This window comes from Lipotes vexillifer, unplaced genomic scaffold, assembly GCF_000442215.2.
Source record: "Lipotes vexillifer unplaced genomic scaffold, Lipotes_vexillifer_v1.1 scaffold238, whole genome shotgun sequence".
In the NCBI taxonomy this organism is placed as follows: Eukaryota; Metazoa; Chordata; class Mammalia; order Artiodactyla; family Lipotidae; genus Lipotes; species Lipotes vexillifer.
The window spans coordinates 1,702,389-1,730,221 of NW_006785665.1; the positions used below are offsets into that span (position 1 = coordinate 1,702,389).

The 27,833-nt window shown below is 50.9% G+C and overlaps 1 protein-coding gene across 1 annotated transcript; it reads left to right on the plus strand.

Annotated features, from left to right (window-relative positions):
• SMG5 (SMG5 nonsense mediated mRNA decay factor) lies at positions 1 to 27,833 on the plus strand. Its single transcript, XM_007457897.1, has 22 exons — positions 1 to 223; positions 4,169 to 4,267; positions 4,792 to 4,915; positions 5,282 to 5,438; positions 7,327 to 7,416; positions 8,370 to 8,459; positions 9,170 to 9,248; positions 12,795 to 12,920; positions 13,026 to 13,094; positions 13,556 to 13,764; positions 14,469 to 14,606; positions 14,772 to 15,371; positions 17,059 to 17,234; positions 18,369 to 18,444; positions 19,149 to 19,324; positions 20,312 to 20,470; positions 23,578 to 23,637; positions 24,039 to 24,198; positions 24,620 to 24,710; positions 25,557 to 25,631; positions 26,066 to 26,204; positions 26,378 to 27,833. Exons 1-22 carry the CDS (start codon positions 150 to 152, stop codon positions 26,459 to 26,461), a joined length of 3,051 nt encoding a protein of 1,016 aa, XP_007457959.1. The 5' UTR covers positions 1 to 149; the 3' UTR covers positions 26,462 to 27,833.

The following is a 27,833-nucleotide window of genomic DNA, read 5'->3' on the forward strand; positions in this document are numbered from 1 at the left end:
AGCTGTCGCGGGCAGCTGCCTTGCAGCTATGGCGGCCGAGCAGGTCCGTCGGCGGTGGCGGCTGCGGCTACGGCCGGAGACGGCAGTGGTGGCGGTAGCGGTAGGTGGCAGGGGTCTGTGACCGGGATCCGCCCCCGGGCCCGGGCACCATGAGCCAAGGCCCCCCCACAGGGGAGAGCAGCGAGCCCGAAGCAAAGGTCCTCCACACTAAGCGGCTTTACCGGTGAGAGGGGCCGGGGCGTGAGTGCAGCCGCCAAGGGAAGTGGGGGGACAGCGAGGGGCGGGGCCTCCCGGGCGGGCGGGCTCTGGTGCCGGGCTGGGGTGCGGGCGAGGGGGGGGGGGCAATTTTGGAGGGAGCAGAGGGGGCGGGGCCCCGTAACGCTGGATTGAGCTGAAAGAAGGAATTGGGTGGGTGGGAGGTTGGGAGGGAAGCACGTGGAGGGATACCTTCCGTAGTGAGCTTGGGGCGGGCACCGAGCTTTGCGGATTTGGGGTAAGAAGGTGGGAATTGAGGACTGCAGGGGTTGGGAAGGTGAGGGTGGGGTCACAGATAGGAGAAAAACCCGGAAGGGAATGGTACTTAGAACCCTGTAAGGACTTACAGGGAGAGCCCTGGACTGAAATCTAGAGAGCCAGGTTCAGCTCCTTGCTTTGCCATTCTCTCACAGTTTAACCTTGGGCCTCAGTTTTCTCATCCTTAAAAGGAGAGATTTGGATTTGATAGGCTTTGAGGTCCCTTATGGCTCTAAGTTTTGGGACTCGGAATGAAAAGAAAGAGGCTGGAAGACTATTTGTGTTGCACTGGAAGGGCGGTGAAGGACTTTGAGTCCAGAATGTTCTTAGGTCATAGGAGCCCATTTCAGGGCACCTGGGGACTCCTGAGTTCTGCCTTCCTTCCAGACTCATGACTACAGTCTCTTGCCAGGCAACTTCCATTCCTGGTTTCTGATTTCCACAGTGCCACTCACACTCCTCAACATCTTCAGCCTTTCAGCCCTCTGTTGGGAACAGGCCAGTATGAGCTCTTCCCATCCTGAGTGAGCTCCTCCTGCCCCGAGTCGAGGATTTTTTGTGTGGGGCAGCTGAAACATGGGCTCTTGAACTGGATCAAAATAGGTTGAAGCATAGAGACCAAATTGAGTTTTCTGCTTTCTAATAGGGAGTAGGGTTTGGGGTTTTCATTCGGCTCAGGCTCTATAGAACCAGAGGTGTTTGCATAAGAAGACCAGCTTCAGAGCCATGGGCCTCATCTTGACAGTGAAAGAGTCAAGAACATGTTGTCTTTTCCGCCCTTGAGTAGGCATCCTGCCTGCTCTGGCTTCCTAAGCCAGAAGGCAGAGGGGAGTATAGGCTGATCCAAAAATAGAAAAGTGATCCAGTCTATCAGCCCCTCGGCTCTCACTGTGGGCTGCCCCAAGCAGTCTCCAGGTGGGTGAACAGTTGGCTGGGATGGCACATGTGCCTTGTCATGCAGCCGATTGTCAGTGCTGCCTGTCAGACAGAGCGTAGGCAGTGCTTGCAAGATTCCTTACTTGTCTCCAGCTTTTAGAAATGGCTCTGGTCATCCTTCTAATCATTCACAAATCTTGTTTTTTCTCAAGCCACTGCCCTCACAGAACTGACTGACTTAAGCTGATATGTTTGCATGTGTGGTTTACATGTGTGCACATGGGTATCTCTGCTGGTAATTGTGTGTTGTTGGCTTTGGGCAGGATGGAAATTTGAGGCAGCGGATCTCTTTTTATTATTTATTATAGCAATGTTGATTGGTGGGAAGAACTGGGGGAGGAAGGTCTGATTTCTTGGCCCAAGGTAAATATGTTGTTAGACTATGTAACTGTCATCCGACCTTCAGTAAATTTGGGAAATTCCCACAGTCTGTTTACAGAAATGAAATTCTGAAATGTTTTAAGCCCCTCAGAAAAGGCAGCTGGAAAAGGGATGCTGGAAGGGACACAAGCACCAGTTAATTAGGCCAATTTTAACTGTTTTTTTAAAAACATTTTTTTTTTTAACACTGTGCTAGGCTTAGGATTACAATAGTGAATGAGACACAAGACTTTTTTTTGTAGTTTTTGTTCTAAAGGAGATTACAATTTAGTGGAGGAGCTTAGGGTCTGATGGGAAATGTAGAAGAAAGTGCGGAGACCTCTCAGGTTTAAGAGTTTGCAGTTAGAACTTCCTTGAGTAGTGGTTACTAACCTTTTTGAATTGAGAATCTAAGGAAAGCTCTGGGGCCTGTCCATAAAAATACATACACACACAGCCTCCTTACATCTGTTCATGGCACTGAAGTTAAAAGCCCTTTCCTGGGGACTAAGCTGGCATATCACTGATGGCTGCCTGGTACTGCCCTTGGCATTGAGGGCCAGGATGGCTGAAAGGGCTTGGCTTCCATCTCTAGGCAGCCCAGGAGGTGTTTGGAGAAATGCTGGGCTCTTAAGATTGCCTGTGAGAAGGCCTTGATTACTATCCCACCCACTCAGCTGGGTGTTGGTGGTCACTTCGCCCTGTACAGGACAGCTTTTAGTGGTGTACCACCTGAGCCACCACAAGATGCTAGCCTGCTGTGGCCCACTTTCCCCAGCCCAGGAGCGTGTTTCAGTATTCTGAAACAATTTTGGACTGTTTTAGGAATCATCACTCCCTATTTTTTGGTTGTTTTGTGTCCAGAGCTGTGCCTGATTCACCTGTTCTCACAGCTGCTGTCTGTCCTCTGGGTTTTACCCTTCCAGAGATGATACTTACCCAGGCACCTCTTGGCCATCCATTGTAGAGTTTCCTTGAACTTTTCTCTTAGGGTCTGGAATATCTCCCTCAGGATGAAGACTTAATATTTTTTGAGTACTTACTGTGTACAAGGCACTGTTAGAAGTGCTTTATATATTAGCTAATTTAACCCTCACAAAGTAGATGATGATATTAATCCCATTTTATAGATGAGAGAACCGACACATAAGGAAGTTAGATTTTTCTTTTTAAGGGTTTTTTTTTTTTGGCTGCGTTGGGTCTTAGCTGCGGCACATGGGATCTTCGTTGAGGCATGTGGCATCTTTGCGGCATGTGGGATTCTCTCTAGTTGTGGCGTGTGGGTTTTTTCTCTCTAGTTGTGGTGTGCAAGCTCCAGGGCGCGTGGGCTCTGTAGTTTGCAGCACGTGGGCTCTCTAGTTGAGGCATGCAGGCTTAGTTGCCCCACGGCATGTGGGATCTTAGTTCCCCGACCAGGGATCGAACCCACGTCCCCTGCATTGGACGGCAGATTCTTTACCACTGGACCACCAGGGAAGTCCCGAAAGTTAGATTTTTTACCCAGGACCACATAGCTTGTAAGAAGTAGAGCTAGGATTTGAACCCAGGCTGTCTGGTTCCAGAGCCTACACTTTATATTAAAGAAACAGTTCCTCCAGCAGGATCCAGGAGACCTTATAACTAAGCAGTTTAGGGACACCCTTCCCCTTTCTCTTACCCCATTATTCCAAAGCAGAATTTTATATTAGGAATGCCTTTGCTTTATGTCAGAGATAATAAGCCTTTGCATAATAATAATTTATTCATTCCACCAATATTTATTGAATGCTTACTGTATACCAGTGCTGTATATAAATTATTTCATTTAATCCTCACAACAGCCCTTTGAGGTAACTGCTATTATTTCCACTTTTATGCATGTGGTAACTAAGGCTTAAAGAGGTAGGTAATTTTGCCCAAAGTTATAGAGTTAGTAAGACACAGCCAGGTTCAAACCCTAGATGTTTTGTCAGACATCACAGCCTATGCTCTTTGCATTGAGAGAGTCTACCTTCCCATATCACAGAGTTTCTGTACCTTGACACTGTTGACAGTTGGGGCAGGATAGTTATGGTGGTAGACTTTCCCATGTATTGTGGGGTGTCTAGCAGCACACAGTAAATGCCAATAGCAATGCCTTTTCTTCCCCTCCCCCAGGTAGTGACAATCAAAAATGTCTTCAGCATTGCCAGATGTCTCCTGAGGGGACTGCTGTATCAGGATGGAGACTGTGTTCATCTTGTTTTGTACGGAACTCAGTCTGCAGCCATTTAGTTTCCCCACCCCAAATTCTTTAGCTTTTCCTCTAGGATCAGTGTTCCAGCATCATAGGTGGACCATACACATGGCTTAGAGGCTGTTTGCCTATATTTCCCTGCAGGGCCGTGGTGGAGGCTGTGCATCGACTTGACCTCATCCTTTGCAACAAAACCGCTTATCAAGAAGTGTTCAAACCAGAGAACATTAGCCTGAGGAACAAGTAAGCTGAGACTCTAAACTACACATTCTTACAGTTTCTTTATTCCTTTCCACCTGAAACCCTGTCACGTATAGACACATGTTCTCTTTTATCTCCTGACCTCATGGTACAATAATGGGGTATGACGTCTCTGGCCTTCCTAAGAGGGAGAGGAGATCCCTCACTCTCTGCAGCTTCTACATCTAACATCATTAGAATGGTGTTTGAGTTGGAGGAGTTGGCCATACTGCATAATGAAGGAAGGAAAGAGGAGATACAGAGGCAGAGTAAAAAGGAGAGAAAGGTGCAGGGAAAGAAATGAAGATTATTAAAATTCTTATTGCTCCTGCCTCTGTCTTTTGGGGCTCCCACTGCCTTCCAGGACTGCTGTTGTCTTGGGTCCTACTGACTGACCCTGGATGTCTATTGCGAGGCACAGAGATTTGTCAGTCGGGGTGTTGGCAAATGCCTTCTTGTCCTCAGTTCTTGTGTCCCTCACCAAGGGATGGGCAGTCCCTCTCATGCTCTCCTCTACACCCTCCCAGGCTGCGTGAGCTCTGCATCAAGCTTATGTTCCTGCACCCGGTGGACTATGGGAGGAAGGCAGAGGAGCTGCTGTGGAGAAAGGTGTACTACGAAGTTATCCAGCTTATCAAGACTAACAAAAAGGTAAGGGGAGGTCAAGATCTTGGGAAGATGTTTGTCTAAAGAGGGGAAGCTAAGGAAGAAAAGGACAGCTAGGCAAGTGGGCCAGAGTATGGTTGTAGATGGGGAAACCAAGGAAGAGATAGCAGAAAGGGAGGGAGTCATATGGAATTAGGTTCAGGGAAGGAGGGGAGCCTGATCCCAGATGGGGAGACCAGAGAAGTAGGTCTAAGGGTATAGGGGTAACTTGTGAGTGAGAGGAGATGTGGATAAAGTTCCAGAGCCAAGAAGATAAGTTTATTTCTTCAGGGAGATGAATATGATTAGGGATGGGGGAGCAGAACTCTGATCTTGTTGCTTAACTAGCCCCTTCCCTTTCCCAATCTCCAGCATATCCACAGCCGGAGCACCTTGGAATGTGCCTACAGGACACACCTGGTCGCTGGTATTGGCTTCTATCAGCATCTCCTTCTTTATATTCAGTCCCACTACCAGCTAGAACTGCAGTGCTGCATCGACTGGACCCATGTCACCGACCCCCTCATAGGTCAGTGAAACCTGAAAGGTGGGCTCGAGGAGCAAGTTCATATGCTTCTACTTCTGGCCTTCTTATCCCTCAGGATCCATGTACCTTGTGACCCAGCCAGGCAGAGAGCATTCTAGAAGACCTACAAATGCTTCATGAAATTTGGATTTATCCAAACAACCGTATGACTTGGGGTAAAGATCTTAAGGAAAGAGAGAGAGAGAGAGAGACCTCTTCAGTCTGGGATTGTAGACCGGTGGAGAATCAGGGAGGGAATGGAATGATCTAGAGTAGGTCTGACACTGAAAGATGTTATTAATAGCATTTTTTTTTCTTCCAGTTGAATTTGGCTGGCATTTCTTTTAACTTTAGAGATTGTTTCCTAGTATTTGATGAAAGTATTAAAGTTTTTAGAAACGTTGGGGAAATCATGAACATTCTTTCAAGATAGTGCAAATCTCTTTTTGGCCTTCTGAGGTACTGGCAGCTGTGGTGGTTTTCTCTTCAGTTCAGCTATCCTTTAGAGCTCCTTCCCTCTTCCTGCAACTCCCCTTGCTCTTTATACCCCCTCCCCTCCCCCAGCCCCATGCCCCTTCCCTCACCAGGACAAAGACATTCTGGGCCAGAGATGGAGATTGTGTCTGCACCTCTGTGTGGCAGCATTCTCTGGTCAGAAGCAGAGCACTGTACTTTGTACATTTAAAAACATTTAAAAACAAAACAATGGGGAATTCCCTGGCGGTCCAGTGGTTAGGACTTGGCACTCTCACTGCTGGGACCCCGGCCGGGTTCAGTCCCTGGTTGGGGAACTAAAATCCTGCAAGATGTGTGGCGCAGCCAAAAACAAAACAAAACAACGTCAATCCAAGGCAACATTTATAGGTGTTATACCAGATTGCCAGAGGGGTCCATAGCTTAAACAAAGATTAAGAACCCTTATTTCAAAGGGTCAGTTCCCCAAATCATTTTAGTTTTTCTCCTTATTGATATTTCCCATTCAGCCAACTCAGCGATGTCTCTATAAAAAATATTAGGAAAGGCTGCTCAGAATGGGAGCTACACACCCAGGAGTGTGGCTGCAAAGTGGAATGGATAGGAGGATGCTATGCAACTTACCTGCTGTGCAACTTTGATTTCTTTAACTGTAAAATGGAAGTAACAAGAGTAACTACCTCCTGCGGTTGCTTTGAGCATTACTTAAGTTGATATTTTAATACACTTAGAACAGTACCTGGCACATGGGAAAACTGCCTGCCAAGTAGCTGAAGCTCTCTGAAGTTACAAGGCTGCCTGGGTGAAGGGAGAGGAGAGAGCCCATGCATATTTGGCTCTGGCCACCACCAGTCCTCAGGTCAGGCAAGATGACCTCATTTCCCTCATGGATAGACTCTCCATAGGCTGCCTTCTCTGTGGACCTCCCACCAAGCAGAAGCCAGGAGCATTTACCTTGGCCTCATTCAAATGCCATTCTTCCTGGGCAAGTTTCCCGTCTTTACCCAAACCTTTTACCTTTAGGTGGGGAGCTGCTACCCAAGGCACCCACAACTGTACTGACACTTGAGCCTCACCTCTACTTTCTAGAAGCCTTCCTATGATGACCTTTCACATGACCTTCCCCCAGGGAGCTGTCCTAGGTTGAGGACCATAGCCCATCTGTTCTAGTTCCTTTCTGTCCTATGAATGACCCCTGCCTGTGAGTTTCTGTGTCTCTACCTCTGTCTGCCTGTGAGCCTGTGTCTCTGTGTCCTGGATGGGTGTCTTCTCTGCCCCATAAGGCTGTGTTCTAAAACTAGCCCTGGATTCTTTATCTCCTTTCTCCACCTAGGAAAGGTGTTTCCCCATAGGTAGGGACAGAGGAATGGGCTTATAAACATATCTCTCTCTCTCTTTCTATCTCTCTCTTTCTCAGGATGCAAGAAGCCAGTGTCTGCCTCAGGGAAGGAGATGGATTGGGCACAGATGGCATGCCACCGATGTCTAGTGTACCTGGGGGATTTGTGTAAGAATCTGAACCTTTCATTTTTCTCTGTTTTGGGCTACAGGACAGGCTCCAACTGCTCTTGTTGGTACCACCCTTTACGTGATTGGAGAGCAGGAGGCTCAGTGTGGCCTCTGATAACTTTTCTCCTCCAGTCTGTTTACACTGTTTCCTTTTTTTCACTGTTCATGCATGAGTCAAAAAGGATGGTGAATACAAGAAGAAGGAAAATGTCTTTGCTCTTTAAGAAAGTCAGGGTGATAACCTGGTTTCACCGGTGGGTTAGGAAGATTTTAATTTGATGTCTTTCTCCTTTGGGGTTTTCTCTTCATGGATTTCTAGAGGAATTGCAGTTGGACCACAGGGAGGACTTACGTGCCTGAAATATATTTCTCAGAATGGAAAAGTACTCTTGCTTTATGGCCCTCGGTCTCTAGTCCTGATAGACAAAGGTTCTGTCATTAGGCTGCCGGTGTGTGGCTGTCAGATGCATTATCCTTTATTGATCTGAGGCTCGTCTCCCTGCCCCCATCCCACTCCTGGACCCTTTATAGGCAGGGGGCACAGAGAGAATCAGCTGTTTTGCAGTAGATTGACCAAGTGTCATTAGTAATGTCTTCTCTCTAGAACTGAGCAGTTGAATTCCAGAACCAAATATCAGAAGTCTTTTCAAGCATTTATATATGCTGCAGCCCCTTCATTGGGAAGAGGTAATCAAGAAGAGCCTCTTTACTTTACAAACACTAAATATTCTTTACATTTTGGACCTACCAGCAAGGAAGAGAGAGTTGAACAGTTTGCCCATAGTCATGCAGACTTAAGACTGTGCCAGAGACCCAAGCAGCCTGCCTTCTAGCTCAGGTATCTTCCTCCCGGGCTCTTATTACAGTTCTCCAGAGTAGACTCCCAGATGAGGGGAGGTTTTTCTGAAACACGGAATCATTGTATTTCTTTTCCTCCTCTCCCTCCTGCAGCACGATATCAGAATGAATTAGCTGGCGTAGACACTGAGCTGCTAGCTGAGAGATTTTACTACCAAGCCCTGTCAGTGGCTCCCCAGATTGGTAAGTGGACCCCTGCACTGGGGCCTCCCAACCCAGCAGCATTTTCCAAGAGGAAGACAATGTTGAGATGGCAGGCAGGCCATACTCACTTCCCCCTGGGCCCTTCCCACCCACGCTCAATTCTTTCATACTTCACCTTGGTTCTGTATTCTGACCCTTGTAACACACACTCAGAAGATGGTGGAAGGAGAAGAGAAATGGGAAAGTCTTGAGCTAAGAAGGAAGGAGGCAGAAGAAGAGGGAGAGACAAGGTGGCTTCCCTGTTCCTGAGGTTTCTGTAGAAAGGGGACCGTACTTCAGCTGCCCCCATGGAGGCACAGCGAGGGAAGGGATAAGGCTCCATTACAGGGAAAGATGGGGATTAGCATGTAGGAAGGAGAACTCAGAGGTGAGAGACTGAGCTGGGATAGAGGAGAGGGCTCCATGGGGTTCAGTCAGCATTGGAAGAGGCACAGCTGCTGCTGAAGGAATGGCAGTCATCAGTGCTGAAATCCCTGGTGGTCCAGGTGGGCTTAGACTGATAGGAAGTGAGTCTAGAATAGATAACTCCCTGGAGGAGCAACATTAAACTGCTGATCACCTGAGACACCAGTGTCGCCTGCAGACCCACTGTTCTCCCCATGAGTTCTCTGATGCTTAACGTGGGTTGGGCCTTGCAGCTTTCGGTGAGTATTATGGCTACAGACTGTGTGACTTTTCTTTCTCTCCAGGAATGCCCTTCAACCAGCTGGGCACCCTTGCCGGCAGCAAGTACTATAACGTGGAAGCCATGTATTGCTACCTGCGCTGGTGAGTATTTGCCAGCTCTTTCCCCAGCCCTACTTTCATGTCTGCACAGTTTCTGCTTTGTTTTCTCTCTTCCCTTTCTCCCTTCTCTAGCTCCTGGGTGAGATAGATAGGAGAATGCTAAGATTGAGGGGGTCCCTTCTCTCGGGGGCATCCTGACGCAGCCCTGCTGCTTTTCACACAGCCACCTGGACTTGTAGATACTTGGGCAGCTGAAGTAGCTGTCTGCTGTCATGAAAAATAACAGGATTGCCGCCTTCCTGAAGAAGGAAATAATATATATATAATATATATAATAATATATATATATATTGATATAGTTGATAAAATGGTACCAAAGTAGCCTCTGACAAGAACTTCAGAACTATAGAGCTTCAGTGTCTTGAGGTAACAGAGATGACAGCATGGGGGGACAAGTTTAACAGGGTGGATCACTGCTTCCCTAGATCTCACACTTAGCTCTTAGAATGAAAAAACAATTTTTTCAGGGCACCCAAAGTTGATTAGGCTTAGGTTACTAAGTCACCATAACCAAATGCACATGAGAGTGATAGGTAAATGAGAATGCCATTGGTTAAGTTTTAGTGAGACATAAACTGCCAGAAAACTCACTGTTGCCACCTAATCAGGGCCAGAGTCTACTTGAGAAGCCAAATCTATCTCAGAAGAAGTTATATAGTGAATTGGGCTTCAGAGCCTCAAGGGAGGCTTAAATGGTCAGCTACTCAGGTGTAAAATAAAATAACCTAATTCTGCCTTCCTGGTCAAGGAAACCTGTTTCCTGTATCAACAAATATTTACCCTGTTCCTTTACTAGATCACTACAGACTGGCCTCCCATCCACTCTATTCATTTTTTTTTTTAATTGAAATATAGTTGATTTACAATGTTGTGTTAATTTCTGCTGTACAGCCAAGTGATTCAGTTATGCATATATACATTCTCCTTTATATTCTTTTCCATTATGGTTTATCACAGGATACTGAATATAGTTCCCTGTGCTATACAGTAGGACCTTGTTGTTTATCCATTCTATATATATATAATAGTTTGCGTCTGCTAACCCCAAACTCCCACTCCATCTCTCCTCCACCCCCACTTCTCCCTTGGCAACCATAAGTCTATTTTCTATGTCTGTGAGACTGTTTCTGTTTTGTAGATAAGCTCATTTGTGTCATATTTTGGATTCCACATATAGGTGATATGATATGGTATTTGTCTTTCTCTGTCTGACTTACTTCACTTAGTATGATAATCTCTAGTTCCATCAATGTTGCTGCAGACGGCATTGTTTCATTCGTTTTTTATGGCTGAGTGGTATTCCATTGTATATGTATATGTGTATATATATATATATGTATCACATCTTTATCCATTCATCTGTAAATGGACATTTAGGTTGTTTCCATGTCTTGGCTATAATAAATAGTGCTGCTATGAACATAGGGGTGCATGTACCATTTTGAATTCTAGTTTTGTCTGGATATATGCCTAGGAGTGGGATTGCTGGATCATATGGCAACTCTATTTTTAGTTTTTTGAGGAACCTCCATACTGTTTTCCATAGTGGCTGCACCAATTTATATTCCCACCAATAGTGTAGGAGGGTTCCCTTTTCTCCACACCCTGTCCAGCCTTTGTTATTTGTGTATTCATTCTCGAATATGATTATCAGGTTTATAACCTCCCATTGCATCTTTCCCATTCCTTGCATGCCTTCCAGGGAATGCCCCCCTTACTTGTCCTGGATCCCTCATCACATTCATAATCATGATTTAGGGTGAATCACTTTCAAAGAGAGCCAAGCACATCCAGGTTTGGGAGGTGCCAACTAAGGTCCTCCTCTACTATGCTTAAACAATTATATCTCGTGGTTTGTGGGTTAGGCATTTGGCTAGGGCTCAGTTTGGCAGTTCTCCTCCTGGTGGCGTTGTCTAGGGTCAGTCAGTGGTATTTGGCTGATTTGGGGGTCTGATATTTCTGGAGGGTTTGTTCATCTGGACCCCTCTCCCTCTCCATGTAGTCTCAGGGCCTCTCCATGTGGTATCTTCCTCAGGGAAGATGGACTTCTTACATAGTGGCTCAGGGCTCCAACAGCAAATAATGACCCAAGAAACTTGGAAGTAGAGTCTGCCAATCTCTTAAGGCCTGGGCCTGGAAACTGGTGGAGTCACTCCTGCAGTATTCTCTTGGTCAAAGCAGTTGCATAGTTGTTGTCTCCCACCCTCATCCCCTGCCAAGATTTAAGGCGAGGTGACACAGAACCCACTTCTCAGTGGAAGGAGTATCAAAAAATTTATTTATTTATTTATTTATTTATTTTTTGCTGTACGCGGGCCTCTCACTGTTGTGGCCTCTCCCGTTGCGGAGCGCAGGCTCCGGACGCGCACGCTCAGCGGCCATGGCTCACAGGCCCAGCCGCTCTGCGGCATGTGGGATCTTCCCGGACCGGGTCACGAACCCGTGTCCCCTGCATCGGCAGGCGGACTCTCAACCACTACGCCACCAGGGAAGCCCTGTAGCTATATTTAATTCACCACTGACGTGTATTTCTTCTTTTCTATCACTGCTTTTTGTAATTAAAAGACGTTTCAAAAAACAAGACTTTTTTTTAAAGTATAGCATGCTGTTAAGGTCATAGGCTTTGTGGTAAGACAGACTTGGGTTGGAGACTCAGCTCTACTATGTTTTAGCTATGTGACCTTTGTTTTATGGATTGATTGATTGATTGCCGCGTTGGGTCTTCGTTGCCCCGCGTGGGCTTTTCTCTAGTTGTGGCGAGGAGGGGCTACTCTTTGTTGCGGTGCGCAGGCTTCTCGTTGCGGTGGCTTCTCTTGTTGGGGAGCACGGACTCTAGGCACCGGGCTTCAGTAGTTGTGGCTTGTGGGCTCTAGAGCTCAGGCTCAGTAGTTGTGGCGCATGGGCTTAGTTGCTCCGCGGCATGTGGTATCTTCCCAGACCAGGGCTCGAAGCCATGTTCCCTGCATTGGCAGGCGGATTCTTAACCACTGTGCCACCAGGGAAGTCCGTTATGTGACCTTTGCATTATACTCGATCTCTCAGGCTTTACTTCCTCATCTGTAAATGTGGACAATAGTAGGGTACAGTGCCTGACACAGAGTGGGGTGCTCAGTACATATTTGCATTTTAATGAATATCATGAGGATTAACTGAAGTAGCGTACGTAAATATCATTTTGCACGTAGTAAATGCTTGTTAAATGCGACCTGTTAAGTGCTCTGTGCTTTAAGGTGAAGGATAGTGTATTTCAGGGATGGTAACTAAGTTAAGTTTGTAACATTCAGTGAGATTAATTGTCCCATTTCTAGATACAGAGGAGATGCAGATGTCATCATTACTCTGATTAATCTGGAAGTTGTATTTTATTAGGAAAGATAGCTTTCATCCTGAGTACATACATGGAAGGGGAGGCTGGGAGCAGCCTGTATTGACTAGAAACAGTGCTCCCTAAATCCCTGGAAGACTGACATTTCCCCTCTCCACCTCTGCCTCTGCCAAGACTCAGTAGCTCACCTCTGTCTCCTTCAGCATCCAGTCGGAAGTGTCCTTTGAGGGGGCCTATGGGAACCTCAAGCGGCTGTATGACAAGGCAGCCAAAATGTACCACCAGCTGAAGAAGTGCGAGACGCGGAAGCTCTCTCCCAGCAAGAAGCGGTGAGTGAGGCCTGTGGGAGGAGGGGGTCTTTCTGCAGTTGGTGCAGTAGGACCATAGGGACTCTGGAGCTGTTCACCATTTACCTTGGGCTCCTCTCATTTCAGAGGTAAAGACATTAAGAGGTTGCTGGTGAACTTTATGTATCTGCAAAGCCTCCTGCAGCCCAAAAGCAGGTGAGTGGAAGAGAGTGTGAGCAAGAACTGTGTCCTGTGAGCCCCATCACGATGGCTTCTTTCTGGCCGGGGACTTGAAGAGGAGGGAGTGGGCTGGTGAATTCTGCCTTTTGATTGGAAATTCTTTAGCTGGTTAGTCCTTTCTTGGCATCCCTCACTGTCTCACCCTAGGTTCTGTGCCCATTCTCTGGGTGGCTTACCCTCTGGCACAGCGGATGCTTACTAGATGTTGAAGGAGTGGCCGAATGGGAAGCCTACCCACATCCCTTCCACTGCGTGTCTGCCCTTCCCGTGTTATCCTGTCTGCTTTGGAGACCAGCAAGCACTGATTCCCCCTGCTCCTCTTCCTGAAGTCTCCCCTAAGGATCCTGTGGTCTTTTCTCTGAATCCTGTATTCCCAGCTCTTTTTGCCTGCCCCAGCCCCCATCACTGACCTCCCCTGTTATCCTGCCCTTCCATAGCTCTGTGGACTCAGAGCTGACATCACTTTGCCAGTCAGTCCTGGAGGACTTCAACCTCTGTCTCTTCTACCTGCCCTCCTCACCCAACCTCAGCCTGGCCAGTGAGGATGAGGAGGAGTATGAGAGTGGATATGCTTTCCTCCCGGACCTTCTCATCTTTCAAATGGTCATCATCTGCCTTATGGGTGTGCACAGCTTGAAGAGAGCAGGTAACTCTCCCTCTGTCCCTCATTTCTCCCCGACTGGCTTCTGGGATCCTCACTACCATTTTCTGCAGCTCCTTATCCATGAACTTGCTTCCACAAGCAGTCCCTTCACTACCTGTGTCGCTGCCTGGCTGTGGGAGATAGGGGCAAGGAACCCTGCCCTAAAGAAGCTCCTAGTGAATGAGCAAAGGCAACAGCGTATTCCCACCCCCTCCGCCCTCCTGCACCCACAAACACACGTACCCTTGGCCAGGACCCAGGCAGACACAGTGGTTGAGATGCTCAGCTGATGATCCAGACAGAATTCAGACTTGCTGGGGGTGGGGGCAGTTAGGCAGTTCTGGAAACGTTTCTGCCAGAGGTGTATGTAGAGCAAAGTTGGATGGAAGGGAGGGAGAGGCAGGGCTGGGTGCAAAGATGCTTGGGGCATATGGGGAGACGCTTGCGTGAAGGCATCAAAGCCAGGGAGGATGAGATGGGACAAGAGCATCCATGAGCTTACATGAGGAAGCAGGATGAGCTGGCACATTCCACATTACAGGATGAGAGTGAAGAGACCTGAGAAGTCTTTTTTTTACCTTAGAGGAAGTTTTCAGAGGTAGTTGGATCCTTGGAAGGATTGAGAACAGGTGAGATGAGGTTGAAATTAGTGGAGCCTACTCCTTTTCAGGGCCCTGGGCCCCTAATGCTGGCTTTCCTGGTTTTAGGATCCAAGCAGTACAGTGCAGCCATTGCCTTCACCCTGGCCCTCTTCTCCCACCTTGTCAATCATGTCAACATACGGCTGCAAGCTGAGCTGGAAGAGGGCGAGAATCCCGTCCCGGCATTCCAGAGTGATGGCACAGGTGCAGGCACGGGGGAGGTTGTGACTGTGGAAAGGTTAGCATGGGGTGTGGGGATCGTGGGAGGGGAACACAGGTGTGGCAGGGGAGGTGCTGTCAAAGAGCACCTTGCCAGTGTCCTCGTTTCGGTTTGTCCCTAGGCCCCACCTGACCATCCTCTTTCCACAGATGAACCAGAGTCCAAGGAACCCTTGGAGAAGGTGGAGGAGCCAGGTCCTGAGCCTCCTCCTGCAGCATCTCAAGATGGCGAGGTCAGAAAAAGCCGGAAGTTCTCCCGCCTCTCCTGCCTCCGCCGCCGGCGCCACCCACCCAAAGCTGGTGATGACAGTGACCTGAGTGAAGGCTTTGACTCCGACTCGAGCCATGACTCAGCCCGGGCCAGTGAGGGCTCAGACAGTGGCTCCGACAAGAGCCTTGAAGGTGGGGGAACAGCCTTTGATGCCGAGACAGATTCAGAAATGAACAGCCAAGAGTCCCGATCAGACCTGGAAGATATGGAGGACGAGGAAGGGACACGGTCCCCAGCCCTGGAGCCACCTCGGGCCAGGTCAGAGGCTCCTGAATCCCTCAACGGCCCACTGGGCCCCAGTGAGGCCAGCATCGCCAGCAATCTACAAGCCATGTCCACCCAGATGTTCCAGACTAAACGCTGCTTCCGACTGGCCCCCACCTTCAGCAACCTGCTCCTCCAGCCCACCACCGAAGCTCCCACCTTGGCCAGCCGCAGGCCCTGTGTCAATGGGGATGTGGACAAGCCCTCAGACCCAGGTACTTGGGCCTCTCTTCGTCATCTTGCTCTGGTCCTCACCTCCATACCATTGGCATTCATCTGAGAGAGGCCACTTCTTTCTCTGTTTGAGTACCTCTCATCCCCACCCTCACTGCCTGGCTTTCAGCTTCTGCCTGTAGTGTGGCCTGGAGTTTTTTCCTGGGAATCCCCTCTGCTGCTCACTTCCTTATTCTCAGCTCCCAACTGATGTCATGGTCTTATTCTCCTCCCACTCCCACCTTGCCCCGTGGGTTTGGGGCTTTTCTCCCTACACAGCACTGCAGCTGTAACTCCCTCCCGTGCCATCCCAGGTCCTACCAGGGCTCCTGGAAGCTAGAAAAACTGCACCCACCAGGGTAGGTGGATTAGAATGAGACTGTTTCCCTGAGGGTCTTCCCCTGAGGTGCAAAGGGAGCACCTGGTCAGCAGCAGCAGTGAGCATTTGCGGCATCTACTCTATGCCAAGCACTAGGTTGGATTTTTGGGGGGTCTTATCTAATTTTCACTGCAGTCTTGTGGTGGAAGAGTTATCATCCCTATTCGAAATTCTGTTCTTTACCTCCAGGCTTCTGTGCACAGTGCTTCTTTGGTCTGGAATATACTTTGCCTCCCTTGCCCTGAGCCTCTCAATTAGCCAATTGCTTGCCTAATTCTCACTTTAGATTTTAGCTTAAAAGTCACTTGGTCTGGGATTCCTCCAAGGGTCGGCTTCCTGTGGGCTCCTGTAGACTCTGCACCTTGGCAACTTCCAGCCTTTTCCCACTCGAGTGACACTGTCCGTTGACTTGTCTGTCCCTCCCCCGCAATGCCATGAGCCTCTTGAGGGCAGGGCGGTCCATGTTTTGTCTATTGCTGTATCCTCATTACCTGACACAGTGCTTGGCACATGGTTGCGACTTTGAATGAATAAAAGAAATGAGGAAGCTGATGCTCAGAGTTGGAGTGTGAACTACTTAGTGTTCTAACCTGCAGACTTGAAGAGCTAGGAGTTGGAAGTAGTTCCTTTAATTCTGTACCCTTTTCTCCCCACCTGTAGCTCACTTCTGACTGTCTGCCCTGCCTTTTGCACAGTATAGGCACATCATAAATGTCAGTTGAGTGAGTAGCTGTAGACCTCACAAATTAGCTCGTGTTTTTTTTTTTAATTTATTTATTTTATTTATTTATTTTTGGCTGCGTTGGGTCTTCGTTGCCGTGCACGGGCTTTCTCTAGTTGCGGCAAGCAGGCGCTACTCTTTCGTTGTATTGCGTGGGCTTCTTATCGCAGTGGCTTCTCTTGCTGCAGAGCACGGGCTCTAGGGCACGCGGGCTTCAGTAGTTGGGGCACGTGGGCTCTAGAGCGCAGGCTCGGTAGTTGTGGCACACGGGCTTAGTTGCTCCGCGGCATGTGGATCTTCCCGGACCAGGGATTGAACCCTTGTCCCCTGCATTGGCAGGCAGATTCTTAACCACTGCACCACCAGGGAAGCCCCTTAGCTCGTATTTTAAAAGGCACCAGGCTCTTGGCTTAAAAGCAACTAGTTAGTGAGCCTAGAAAAGTTAGGCAGGAGCCTGATTCCTCTCTTCTCACATCAGAATTCTTCAGAAGAATCCAAGCAGGTTGGGGTATGCTCCCTGCACAGAGCTGAAGCCTGTTGCCATGTGCCTACTAGTCACTCATCCTGGTTCTCTGTCACCCACCCCCAGCCTCTGAAGAGGGCTCTGAGTCGGAGGGAAGTGAGTCTAGTGGGCGCTCCTGTCGGAATGAGCGCAGCATCCAGGAGAAGCTGCAAGTCCTGATGGCCGAAGGCCTGCTTCCTGCTGTGAAAGTCTTCCTGGACTGGCTACGGACTAACCCCGACCTCATCATTGTGTGTGCGCAGGTGTGTCACTCCACTCCCACTGCTCTCTGTCAGGTCCCAAGGTGTAAGGGGAGGGCGCCAGCCAGGATGGGGTATGGGAATTCCCTCAGGTGGGCTGGTCAAGACAAAAGTTATTGTCAAGCACCTGCTCTGTGCTGGCTCCTTACGCTTTTTACAGGGCAAGGATTAGGCATGACCTTTGCCCTCAAAGAGTCTGTGGCCTGGGCTGGGATACAAATTTTGTGGACTGGGAAAATAGCACTGCTTATTCTGCTTTGTGTCCCCAACGCCAGGCATAATGCCTGCCATTATGAGTAATGTCTATGACAGTATGTGTTCAAGGGCTAACCTTGATAGGTAAACACCAGAGTCCAGAGAAAGGAGAGCACTGAGTAGTGACAAGAGAGATGAGACTGGGAAGTGACAGGATGTTCAGACAAGGTGCAAGTGTTGTGAGCAGGGAAGCGGCTTAAAAAGAGTCCTGTAGCTGGAGTGAGTGGTGTCAGAGGCGGGCTGCCATGGAGACTGGCTGGTGTGATTGTGACCTTTTCCTTCCTTTCTCAGGTTCAGAGTCTTAATCTTGAGCCTCCGGTGCCCTGAGGCTTTTCTTCAGTGTTCCTTTATTCCAGTAGCACACGTGCCTGCTGTGGAAGACCCTTTTCTCTGCAGGTCGCCCTCTTCTCTAGATGAGGGAGTTTAGGTCAGGGCCAGGCACAACCTTGGGCATGTGCTTGTGCCTGATGACAGCTAGTCAGTCACTGTTAGTCATCGAGGGCGGTGTGGTGAAGTTGGGGGTGCAGGTCATATCCCCAGAGAGGTGGCCCAGTGTGGGCACGTGGAGGGCTGAAAGGAAAAGTTTGTGCTAGACAGGGAGAAGCTTCCTCCAGCGCTCTAGCTTTTTCCACTACCAAGATCCAGAGAGTTTCTCCTGTGGTTTCAAGCCTTCAGCGGTTGATGAAGTTCAGTGAGGCTTCATGGTCCCCTTCTTCATTCCTCCCTGTTTTCCAAGTCCTCCGTGAGCCCCCCTTGGCCTCTTTTGTTAATTTTTCTCTCAAACCATAGCCCCAGACCCCCCAGATATAGTGCTTTTCTTGTTCACTGCCAGCCTCCAACACTGCCCCAGCTGAAGGCTTCCTCTTCTCTCTCTCCCTCAAGAGCTCTCAAAGTCTGTGGAACCGCCTCTCTGTGTTGCTTAATCTGTTGCCAGCTGCTGGGGGACTCCAAGAGTCTGGTGAGTGAGTCCCTGGCACTGTCCTCCCTCTCTCTCCCTTACTGGCCCCACAAAGCCCGCCTCCCCCTTCCTGGTAACCTGGTCCTTAGGGTAAGGAGGTCAATGGGATTCACCGCCTAGCCTCCCTAACACACAGCAGTCATTGTGGTCTGGGCCTCTCTGGTTTCCTGCCCCAACACTGCCCCACTGTGGGCAGGTGGCCTGGTCCACCAGGGAGTGTGCTCCCTGGGGAAGGCAGTGGAGTGGCAAAAGCAGAGTGAGGGGAGCCTGTGAGCCAGCCCCAGTCACTGGTGTGGCACTGCTGCCTTCCTCATTGAGAATTGACCTTGACCTTCAGAGCCCATCTGTCTGGTTCATCCCCTCCTGCCACCTTCCAGCTGGAAATCACCTTCTCCTACCTCTGGACTCACCCAAGGGCAGTCCATTCCTTCTTCCAGAGCTCCTCCTCTCACATCCATCCTAGTGTAATTGTCCCTCTGTCAGGGGGCCATCAGTCTGAGCGGTCCTCTAACCCTCCCAGCTCTGGTCTCCTAAAGCTCTGCCTGACGGCCCTGTGTACCCATCTCTCCTTTCCTCCCCCCCATCTCTCCCCACTTTGTGTCCGAGGAGTATGTCCTGTCTCACAGCCTCTGAGGAAGGACACTGTCCCTCTGACTGGGGGCTCCCATAGGGCAGGTGGTCTCATGTGTCCTCTTTCTCCCCAGGCCTGGTCCTGTGTCCTGAGGTCCAGGATCTTCTTGAAGGTTGTGAACTGCCTGACCTCCCGTCTAGCTTGCTGCTCCCAGAGGACATGGCACTTCGCAACCTGCCTCCCCTCCGGGCTGCCCACAGACGCTTTAACTTTGACACGGATCGGCTCTTGCTCAGCACCTCAGAGGAGGTGAGGATATCATTTCTCACGCCACAGGCTCTGCTGTTCATCAGACTCAGTAGCAAAGCAGGGGCTCAGGGCTGGAAGGGACGGGCAGGCACCCCTTCCATCCAGACAGGGAGCATGTCCCTGGGGCTGCAGCTGTGAGTCCTTTTTCACTCGGTGAACCATTTGGATTTCCTTTCCTCCTTGGCAGGATGTCCTTCCACAGGTTTGCTGTTGGTCGTGTCTCCCTTTGTAAAACAAGCCTCCTTCCCCTTTCTCCACTTTTTGGAGAGGACAAAACAAGTAAATTATTAGGGCTTTGAAATCTCTGTTGGTCTCTTTTCTTTTCTGAGCCCGGCCTCCTCTAAGCTGACCAGCAAACAGAAAGTTGGAGCTGGAAGGGAATGTGCTACCCATTTAGTCCAGTGACTTTCACCCTTGAATCTGTGTCACCACATGGGCCGTCTTGGGGCAGCAAAGGGAAGCCAAGTGGACAGGCATCCCAGCCCCCGTCCCCAACACACACACACACCACCCCCACCCCCGCCTTGCTTCCTCCTCCTCCAGCTTGGCTTGATAGTCTGTTTTATATTTTAGCATTCTAGATAAGATTTTTGTTTGATGGGGAAAGAAGGGTTTTGCTGACCAAAACATAAGTTGGAAATGGTCCTTTCATTTTATATGTTAGGATCTGAGACCCAGAGAAAGATGGCATAAGAACCCAGGTCTCATCACTCCCAGCCCATGCCCTTGTCTCTTTCTTCTCAGCCCTGAGTCCTGCTTCTCTAGTCCTTCTGGGAGTCTCCTCGCCCTACTTGCCCACTCCTTTTCCGTTAGCTAGAGGCCCTGGGCCTCGGCGCTCCTCTTTTCCACCCCACAGACCACAGGCCTTACGAGGGAGCCCGTGTTGCTGAGTTGGTTGGGCTGGCAGGGACGGCAGAGGGGAGGAATGGGGGCCAGCGGGCCTGGAGGGCCCTGCTCAGCCGGGCCGCCTCCCATGTCTCCTCACAGACGGTCGTGCGCATCTGCTGCATCCGCAGCTTTGGCCACTTCATTGCCCGCCTGCAAGGCAGCATCCTGCAGTTCAACCCAGAGGTTGGCATCTTCGTCAGCATCGTCCAGTCTGAGCAGGAGAGCCTGCTGCAGCAGGCCCAGGCCCAGTTTCGCATGGTGAGTCAGTTTCGCATGGTGAGTCTGCTCTGCTCCCATGGGTTCACTGAGAAACCCAGGGTCAGAGGCTTAGACACACTGGTGGCCCTCGACTGAAGAAATTGGGGCCAGGGAGACTGAGCCTGGGGAGGGAACTGAGGGCCGATAGGGAGTGAGAGTTGCTTTGAGCAGGGGCAGCCTGGCACCGGCCTGTATGTAGACTGACTGGGGATTGAGGGCCATCTCTGTCACCTCCTAGTCTGAATTGAGCAAGTCACTTAACCTTGCTAATTCTGTTTCCTCATCGGTTACACAGGAATAGTTGAATCAGCTTTGTGGGGTTGCTGTGACTGTGGAGTGATAGAGAATGGCAGGCACTTTGCACTTTGCATTATGGAGTGTGTGCTGTGGAGTATGTGTGCTCAGCAAAATGCTCCTTTCCCTTTCCTTTTTGAGGGATGAAGACTGAGCAATGGAGGGATCCTGGCATCAGACACCATGCAGGAACCCTCCCATCCCACAGAAGCCTCCGAGAGTAGGAGGTGGCCTGTGCTACCTCTTTTCCAGTCAGTCATTCATTCCACAGATATTTACTGAGAATCTGCTCTATGCCAGACCCGTCAGTATCCTAGGCATGAGGGTTACAGCAGCAAACAAGACAGGCCTTTCTCTTGTGAGGCTAATACTTTGTGAGCAACACTGTGGGTTCTTTAGTGGGGCCTGCACAGCCCTGGGCATGTTGTCCTCCCCAAGCTAAGTGGCACCAGTACATTTGGGGGGGTGGTGTCTGGCGCGGGAAGCGCGGCCCACGTGTCTTGGCAAAGCCCAGGGGTTCTTCTTCATCTCAAGCCAGTCTCCTCCCCCATGTTCTTCCTTTCCCCAGCCCCAGGCTCCCCGACCTCTGAGCACCCCTTTCCTGTGGATGGGAAGGGGCACAGTCTCCCCAGAAACCCCCCTCCTTGCTGCCTTAAAAGCAAGCACGTTTTGTTAAAAACTAACCTTTTGTGTTAAGGCTTTCATTGCTGTTGCACAGGGGAAAACACAGGGGGTTACAAAAATAATTATGGGGAAGTCACACAGCTTCAGAAATGTTAGAGTGTTTGCAGCCATTTCCTCTGGCCTAAAGCTCCCGAGGACTCCTCCTGGGGGCACGGAATACTTGAAAGCCCCTCTGGTGTGGTGCTAGACACCACAGGCCACGGTGGACTCAGGCCACACTGCCTGCTGGGACTGCCTCCTGCTCTGCCTGAGTCACGTTTCCACCCCAAGGGGTTTATCCCCTGGCAGCAGCAGCGTGGTCCTTGTCATATTGCCATCTCCCATCGTTTATTGAGAGTTTTCCATGTGCAAAGCTGCTTTGCTTGTGACATCTCATTTAACCCTGTAACAGCCCTGTGAGGTGGGTGCTTGCAGCCTCATTTTATAGACGAGGAAGCTCAGAATGACAAAGGAGGATGTATCAGTGGCAGAGCCAGGGCTCTGGAATTGGAAAGACCAGGCTCTTGTCCTTGTTCTAAGCTGCTGTGGGAGCTTAGCTTCTCTGCAAGCCAGGCGGGGAGCTGCTCCTACTCTCTGGGCTCTAGTGTCTGCCTGGTTTAGGGACCCCTCTTTCCCGATGGGTCTGGTCTTCTGCCTCCCTTCTTTGCTTTCTCTACCAGAGTTTCTCAAAGGGGACACTCCGCAGGCGGGTAAGAGGTGGACACTTCATAACCATAGTATAATTATCAAAACTAAGACATTAGGATTGGTACAATCCTGTTAACTATAGACTTTATTCAGATTTCACTAGTTTTCCTGTAAATGCCTATTTTCTTTTCCAGAATCCCACATTACATTTGATTGTTTTAATGTCTCCTCAGCCTTTCCATGTCTTTTTTTTTTTTTTTAATATTTATTTATTTATTTGGTTGCACCGGATCTTAGTTGAGTCAGGCGAGCTCCTTAGTTGTGGCCTGTGTGTGGGATCTAGTTCCCTGACAAGGGATCAAACCCATGCCCCCTGCATTGGGAGCCCAGAGTCTTAACCACCACGTCACCAGGGAAGTCCCTTTCCTTGTCTTTTATAATCTTGACAGTTCTAAGGAGTATTGTTCAGTTGTTTTGTAGAATGTCCCTCACTTGGCTTTGTCTGGTGTCTTCTTATGATTAGGATGAGATTATACATTCCAGATTAATATTTTAAAGCATCACTCTAATGATGCCAGTTTGCTCGTCAAAGAGCCTTCAGTGGCTCCCCATGCCTTTTAGAATAAGTCCCCATCTTTAGACCGTACTAAGGAATTTGGACTTCATCTAGAAGACAAAGGAAAACCATCACAGGACTTTTAGTCAGGGCCATGGTGGACAGCAGATGGTTTTTGAAAGATTGCCTTGGTTGCAGGCAGAGAAAATGAATTGGGCTGGAGGCAGAGACCAAAAAGAAGGTGGTTATAATAGTAAAGGTGGGAGGTACTGGCTTAGACCAGGGTTGCACGTTAGAGATGGAGGGATGCAGAGGGATGTGAATGATTTTTTAGGAGGTACAGTTGACAGGACTGGGAGGCTGATAACTGCTGGGGCTGAAAGAGAGGGAAAAGCCAAAGCTAGCTAGCTTTCTGACTTGGCAGATGGTGGTTTACTTAGCAAGCTGGGGTACACTAGAGGATGAGAAGCAGGTTCTGAGAAACAGGTTGGGCTGTCAAGTAGGCATTTGGGTATGTACGTCTGGAACTCATGAGTGGTCAGGTCTGGGCTGAAGCTGCAGCTTTTGGAAGAAGTTGGCAAGTGGATGATGATAGAAAGCGAAGGGGTGCATGGATAGTGTCCCCTGGGAGGGAGGACAGATGGAGAGGAGCAGAGGTGGAACCCTGAGACGCAGACAGGTGCCATCCCCTCCCTCTCTCCCCGGGAGGCGTGAGCTTCTGTGGGCTGCTAATGGAATGTGTTCAGATTACACAGCAGGGATAGTTTTTCTCCCACGCCTCCCTTCCCCTCACTTAGCAGGAGTGATGGAGAGCTGACTTTATATGAGGCCGTACCTATTTCAGACCCCAGGAATCCCTTTTGGTCTTCTTGATCACTGGAGAAAGGAATATTCATTCCCCCAGCTTCTTGTCCCAAGCTTAGCACCTGGTATTTTCCCCTTGTAGGCACAGGAGGAAGCTCGGCGGAACAGGCTAATGAGAGACATGGCCCAGCTACGACTTCAGGTAAGAAGTTGGGGCCCCGTGCTCCTTCTGCTCTTGATCTGGTTATTGCCTAAAGCCCCCTGGCACGTCCTCAGCCCTCCAGCTTCAGCCCCTGTTCTGCCCACTGTGGCTCTCCACCTTGCCCTGGCTACCCTCCCAGCCTCCTAGACTGCCTTCCAACTGCTGACTTGTCACTGAGCTTTCGTGCTCCCTTCTGCCTTCACTTCTGTCTCTTTTCCTTCTCTTTCTCTTCCTCTTTCCTTTAACACTTGTTTCTGTCTACTTTTCCTATGAGGCCATTCGTCGAAGGGGTCCCTTGTTCCCATTGGCAGCAGGAGGAGCCCCATAAGAGCCACCTTGAGTACCATTCTTCCCCTGCCCAGGCTGCATGCAGCTCCACCCACTCTGCCTTCTCTCAACAGCTCGAGGTCTCTCAGCTGGAAGGGAGCCTGCAGCAGCCCAAGGCCCAGTCAGCAATGTCTCCCTACCTCGTCCCCGACACCCAAGCCCTTTGCCACCACCTCCCTGTCATCCGCCAGCTGGCCACCAGTGGCCGCTTCATTGTCATCATCCCAAGGACAGGTAAGTATATTGGAGAGGTGGGAGCAGAGAGTGTGGCTAAAAGAGAATCTGGCTTGGGATTGAGAGACTCTTACTTGGGGCCCAGTTTACACACAGTGGCCTTGGTCAAGTCCTGCCACCTCTCTGAACTTCAGTCATTTCATCTGCGAAGTGGGCATGACAGTCCCTGTTAAACCCTGACTCACAAGATGGTTGGGAGAAACAGAAGAGAAAATCTAAGTGAAAGCAGTTGTTAAGTTGCCAACATACATTGTTGGCAGAAGGTCAGTCTTTGAAAGAACTTCAGGATTCCTGTAGGAGCTACGGTCCCTTTTCCTGCAGTGTGTCCTGGAGTGAGTGCAGATGCTTCTGCAGAGCCCCAAGTCACGACAGCCTGAGCTCATCTGTTTTGTCATTCCCCCACCCCCATCTTGCCCGCCAGTGATCGATGGCCTGGATTTGCTGAAGAAGGAACACCCCGGGGCCCGGGATGGGATCCGATACCTGGAGGCAGAGTTTAAAAAAGGGAACAGGTGAGTGCAGGCCTGGCTGGACCTCTGCTGAGCCCAGACAACGAATGCGTGTGTTCCTCGTGTAAGACATGTGGCCCCTGGTCGCAGTTGGCTCACTGCCTGGGGAGGGAGGCCGAAGACATAATTAGAAGTCAGGGTCTTAGGTGCTGAAATAGACAGCGATTGGAGGAGCTAGGAGCCCTGTTGGGGAACAGTGACCTGCTGTCCATCTACCTCTGGGGCAAACATGAGATCACTGTGACCGGGGAGAGGGGAACAAGCCCCCACCTCCAACCTATGGACTCCTTTGCAGGAGGTTCTCCTGCTTTAGGTGATCAGGTTGACCAAGGTGGGAGTGCCTTCATCGGGGCTGCCCAGGGGCTTCCCATGGGGCTGGGGGGACAGATGGCCGTGTATAGGTGCTCAGCCCAGCACAGGCCCTTCCTTCTGGCCTTTGGGGCCAGAAAAGGACTAGACACTGGGTGTAGGGGAGAGGGAGAAGGCTCCCTGCTCTCTGCTGGCTGGCCCACCCCTCCTCTGCATTTGCCCTTGCCTGGTCAGAAAGCTGCACAAAGCCTGCTTGTTTGGACCTTGTCTCCAGAAGCACTGACTTGAAAAGCATCTGCTGCTTCTCCCCTCCCAGCTCCTCCCCAGGGAGGAACCAAAGAATTGATGTTATCAGGAGGAAAAGCAAGCTGGGCTCAGCAGCTAGGAAGCCACTTCAGAATGACTCCAAACAGACCTGTGATGTGGGAGACGTGCCCCGCCTCGATAAAACTGGGTCCTCTGCGCCACAATGGCCTGCTTTGTATGAGGTGCCCTCCCTCTCCCCTGCCCCCAAGCTTCACTCTCTCGTCTCCTTTGCAGGTACATTCGCTGCCAGAAAGAGGTGGGGAAGAGCTTTGAGCGGCATAAGCTGAAGAGGCAGGATGCAGATGCCTGGTAAAATTTCAGCCCCCACCCCTAGAACCTCAGATAGGCTGCCTACCTTGCTCCTCTGTGGGCACTCCCCAGGACAGAGGGATGGGCCGGAGAATTCCGTAACAGGCAGCAGGACCAGCGCGGGGCCAGGCTCATTCTGCCAGAGGCCTCCTGCAGGTCTCACCTTAGATGGAGTGAGAAGTTGCTCCAGCATCTGAGCCCCCGTGGCCCTGAGATCCTTGGGCTCAGCTTCCTCACTCATTGAACCTTTGCCCAGTCCCTGTAGCATGTCCTCTGGGGCCAGCTTCCAGGACCCTCTCCTCTGGGCTGCCTGGTTTCTCTCGCTCTCTCCTGGTGCCCTCCTCACCCCCAGCTTCCCCTGTGCCCTGGAGATCTGGTGTTCAGGCCGTGCTAATGCTGGGGCTTGGCCCGCCTTCCCCCCCTGCTCCCACCAGGACGCTCTATAAGATACTGGACAGCTGCAAACAGCTGACTCTGGCCCAGGGGGCAGGTGAGGAGGACCCGAGTGGCATGGTGACCATCATCACAGGCCTTCCACTGGACAACCCCAGCACGCTCTCAGGCCCTATGCAGGTGGGTCATGGGGTGATGTTTGGCAGAGTGTGGAATGGGGAAGAGGTACCGGTGTCGACTCCCTCAGGCTGCTCTTTTCCTCTTCCATCACCCCTTCCCCAGCACCTCAACGACTTGTCCCAGAGTTTGGGAAGTCAGGCCCTCCTCCATTTGTCCTCCCCCCAATTCTACAGGCAGCCTTGCAGGCCGCTGCACATGCCAGTGTGGACATCAAGAATGTTCTGGACTTCTACAAGCAGTGGAAGGAGATTGGTTGAGACCGACCCCCAGGCCCTGCAGCGGGGCTGACTCCAGATCTCTCCTGCCCTCCCTGGCAGCCAGGACCACCACCTGTAGTCACCCCACCACACGCAGACTCACGCACGCACGCACACAGGAAGGAAGCCCAGCTGCACACAGGCTGCAGGGAGGGCCCAGGAGCCAGCTGGGAGGGCGGGGTCCCCGTGTTGCCAAGACGACGTCAGGAAAGCAAGGAAAGTGCTTGGAGCAGGAGAGGCCTGTGGGCCCCTAGCCAGCCTTCCTGCCTCAGCCCCCCTGCTTTCCCCAGGGGCAGGTGGCAGGCACGGGTGTCTGCGTTTCGTTGGAGTGGTTCCTGGACCTCTGAGGGGAAGGGACAGCAGAAGGGGCCCTTCTTCCTCACCCAAGATGCAGGGTGGTTGGTGCCAGGAGTTTAGGCCCTCTGGGCCTGGGGGTAGAGTTGGGTAACACCAGGTGTCTGGGTGGTTCTCTGCAGACCCTTCCTCTCCTTGAGGACCACCCATCCCCCTCTCATCTCCCTTTGCAGGGGGCTGGGCAGCTCTGGAGCCTTGGGGACTCTTAAGGAAGAGGGGCCTGGAGCTGCCTGCACCAATAGCAGGGCAGGGCTTAGATCCCCTCCTCCTGCTGCAGGGGATGCACACCCATTGCCCCACTTGTTTTCTGTCTCCCTTCGTCTAGCTTCCAGGGCAGGGAGCAGGCCCACGACGGCTGCAGGCAGTCTGGCCTATATGCCAGCGAGGGCTTCTGAGCCCGCCAGCCCCATGGTCACTGCGCTTTGTGCTCTGGGCTGCTGTGCTGGGACAGAGTGGGATGCCAGTAAGAGGAGAGAGGGGTGAAGTTTGAGGCCACGACCCCCCTTACTATCTAGGGAGGGGCCTGTGTTCAGATGGACAGCAGAAAGGAGAGGCCCCTTGAAGCTGCCCAGCCAGGGACCCTCTGCTCTGATGGGCTTCGCTACTTTTGTCCTTCCCCGGGACTAAAGGCCTGGAGGAGCTGAGCATGGGGCTAGCTTCTGGAGTGTTGAGGTGAATGTGAGAGCAGAGATCACGAATAGCTCAGGGCAGTGAGTGGAGCAGCAAGAGTGGGGCTGAGTGTGGGAGGCTTTGGCCAGGATTGCCTCGGCCCCTCCCGCTCGGGCTGCACATACAGCTCGGGCTGGGGGTTGAGGGTCGAGGATCTCAGCTCTGCTGTTCCCCACCCCAGCGCTAGCCTAGCTTCCCAGACTGTTCTCGGAGGAGAACTGGCTTCCTGCCTCCTTCCTCTAAGACAGCAAGTCTGGGACAACCTGGGGGGAGTGGGATCACGCCCACTTCCAGTCCCTGGCAGAGACTGAGACTAAAGCATCACTTAATAAAGACCCCCAGAAGCCCA

Coding starts and splice junctions, on each gene's coding strand:
- SMG5 (XM_007457897.1), top strand. CDS start 150: ATGAGCCAAGGCCCCCCCACAGGGGAGAGCAGCGAGCCCGAAGCAAAG. Junction 8,460..9,169: donor GTCAGTGGCTCCCCAGATTG/GTAAGTGGACCC, acceptor CTTTCTCTCCAG/GAATGCCCTTCAACCAGCTG. Junction 24,199..24,619: donor TGTCATCATCCCAAGGACAG/GTAAGTATATTG, acceptor CTTGCCCGCCAG/TGATCGATGGCCTGGATTTG.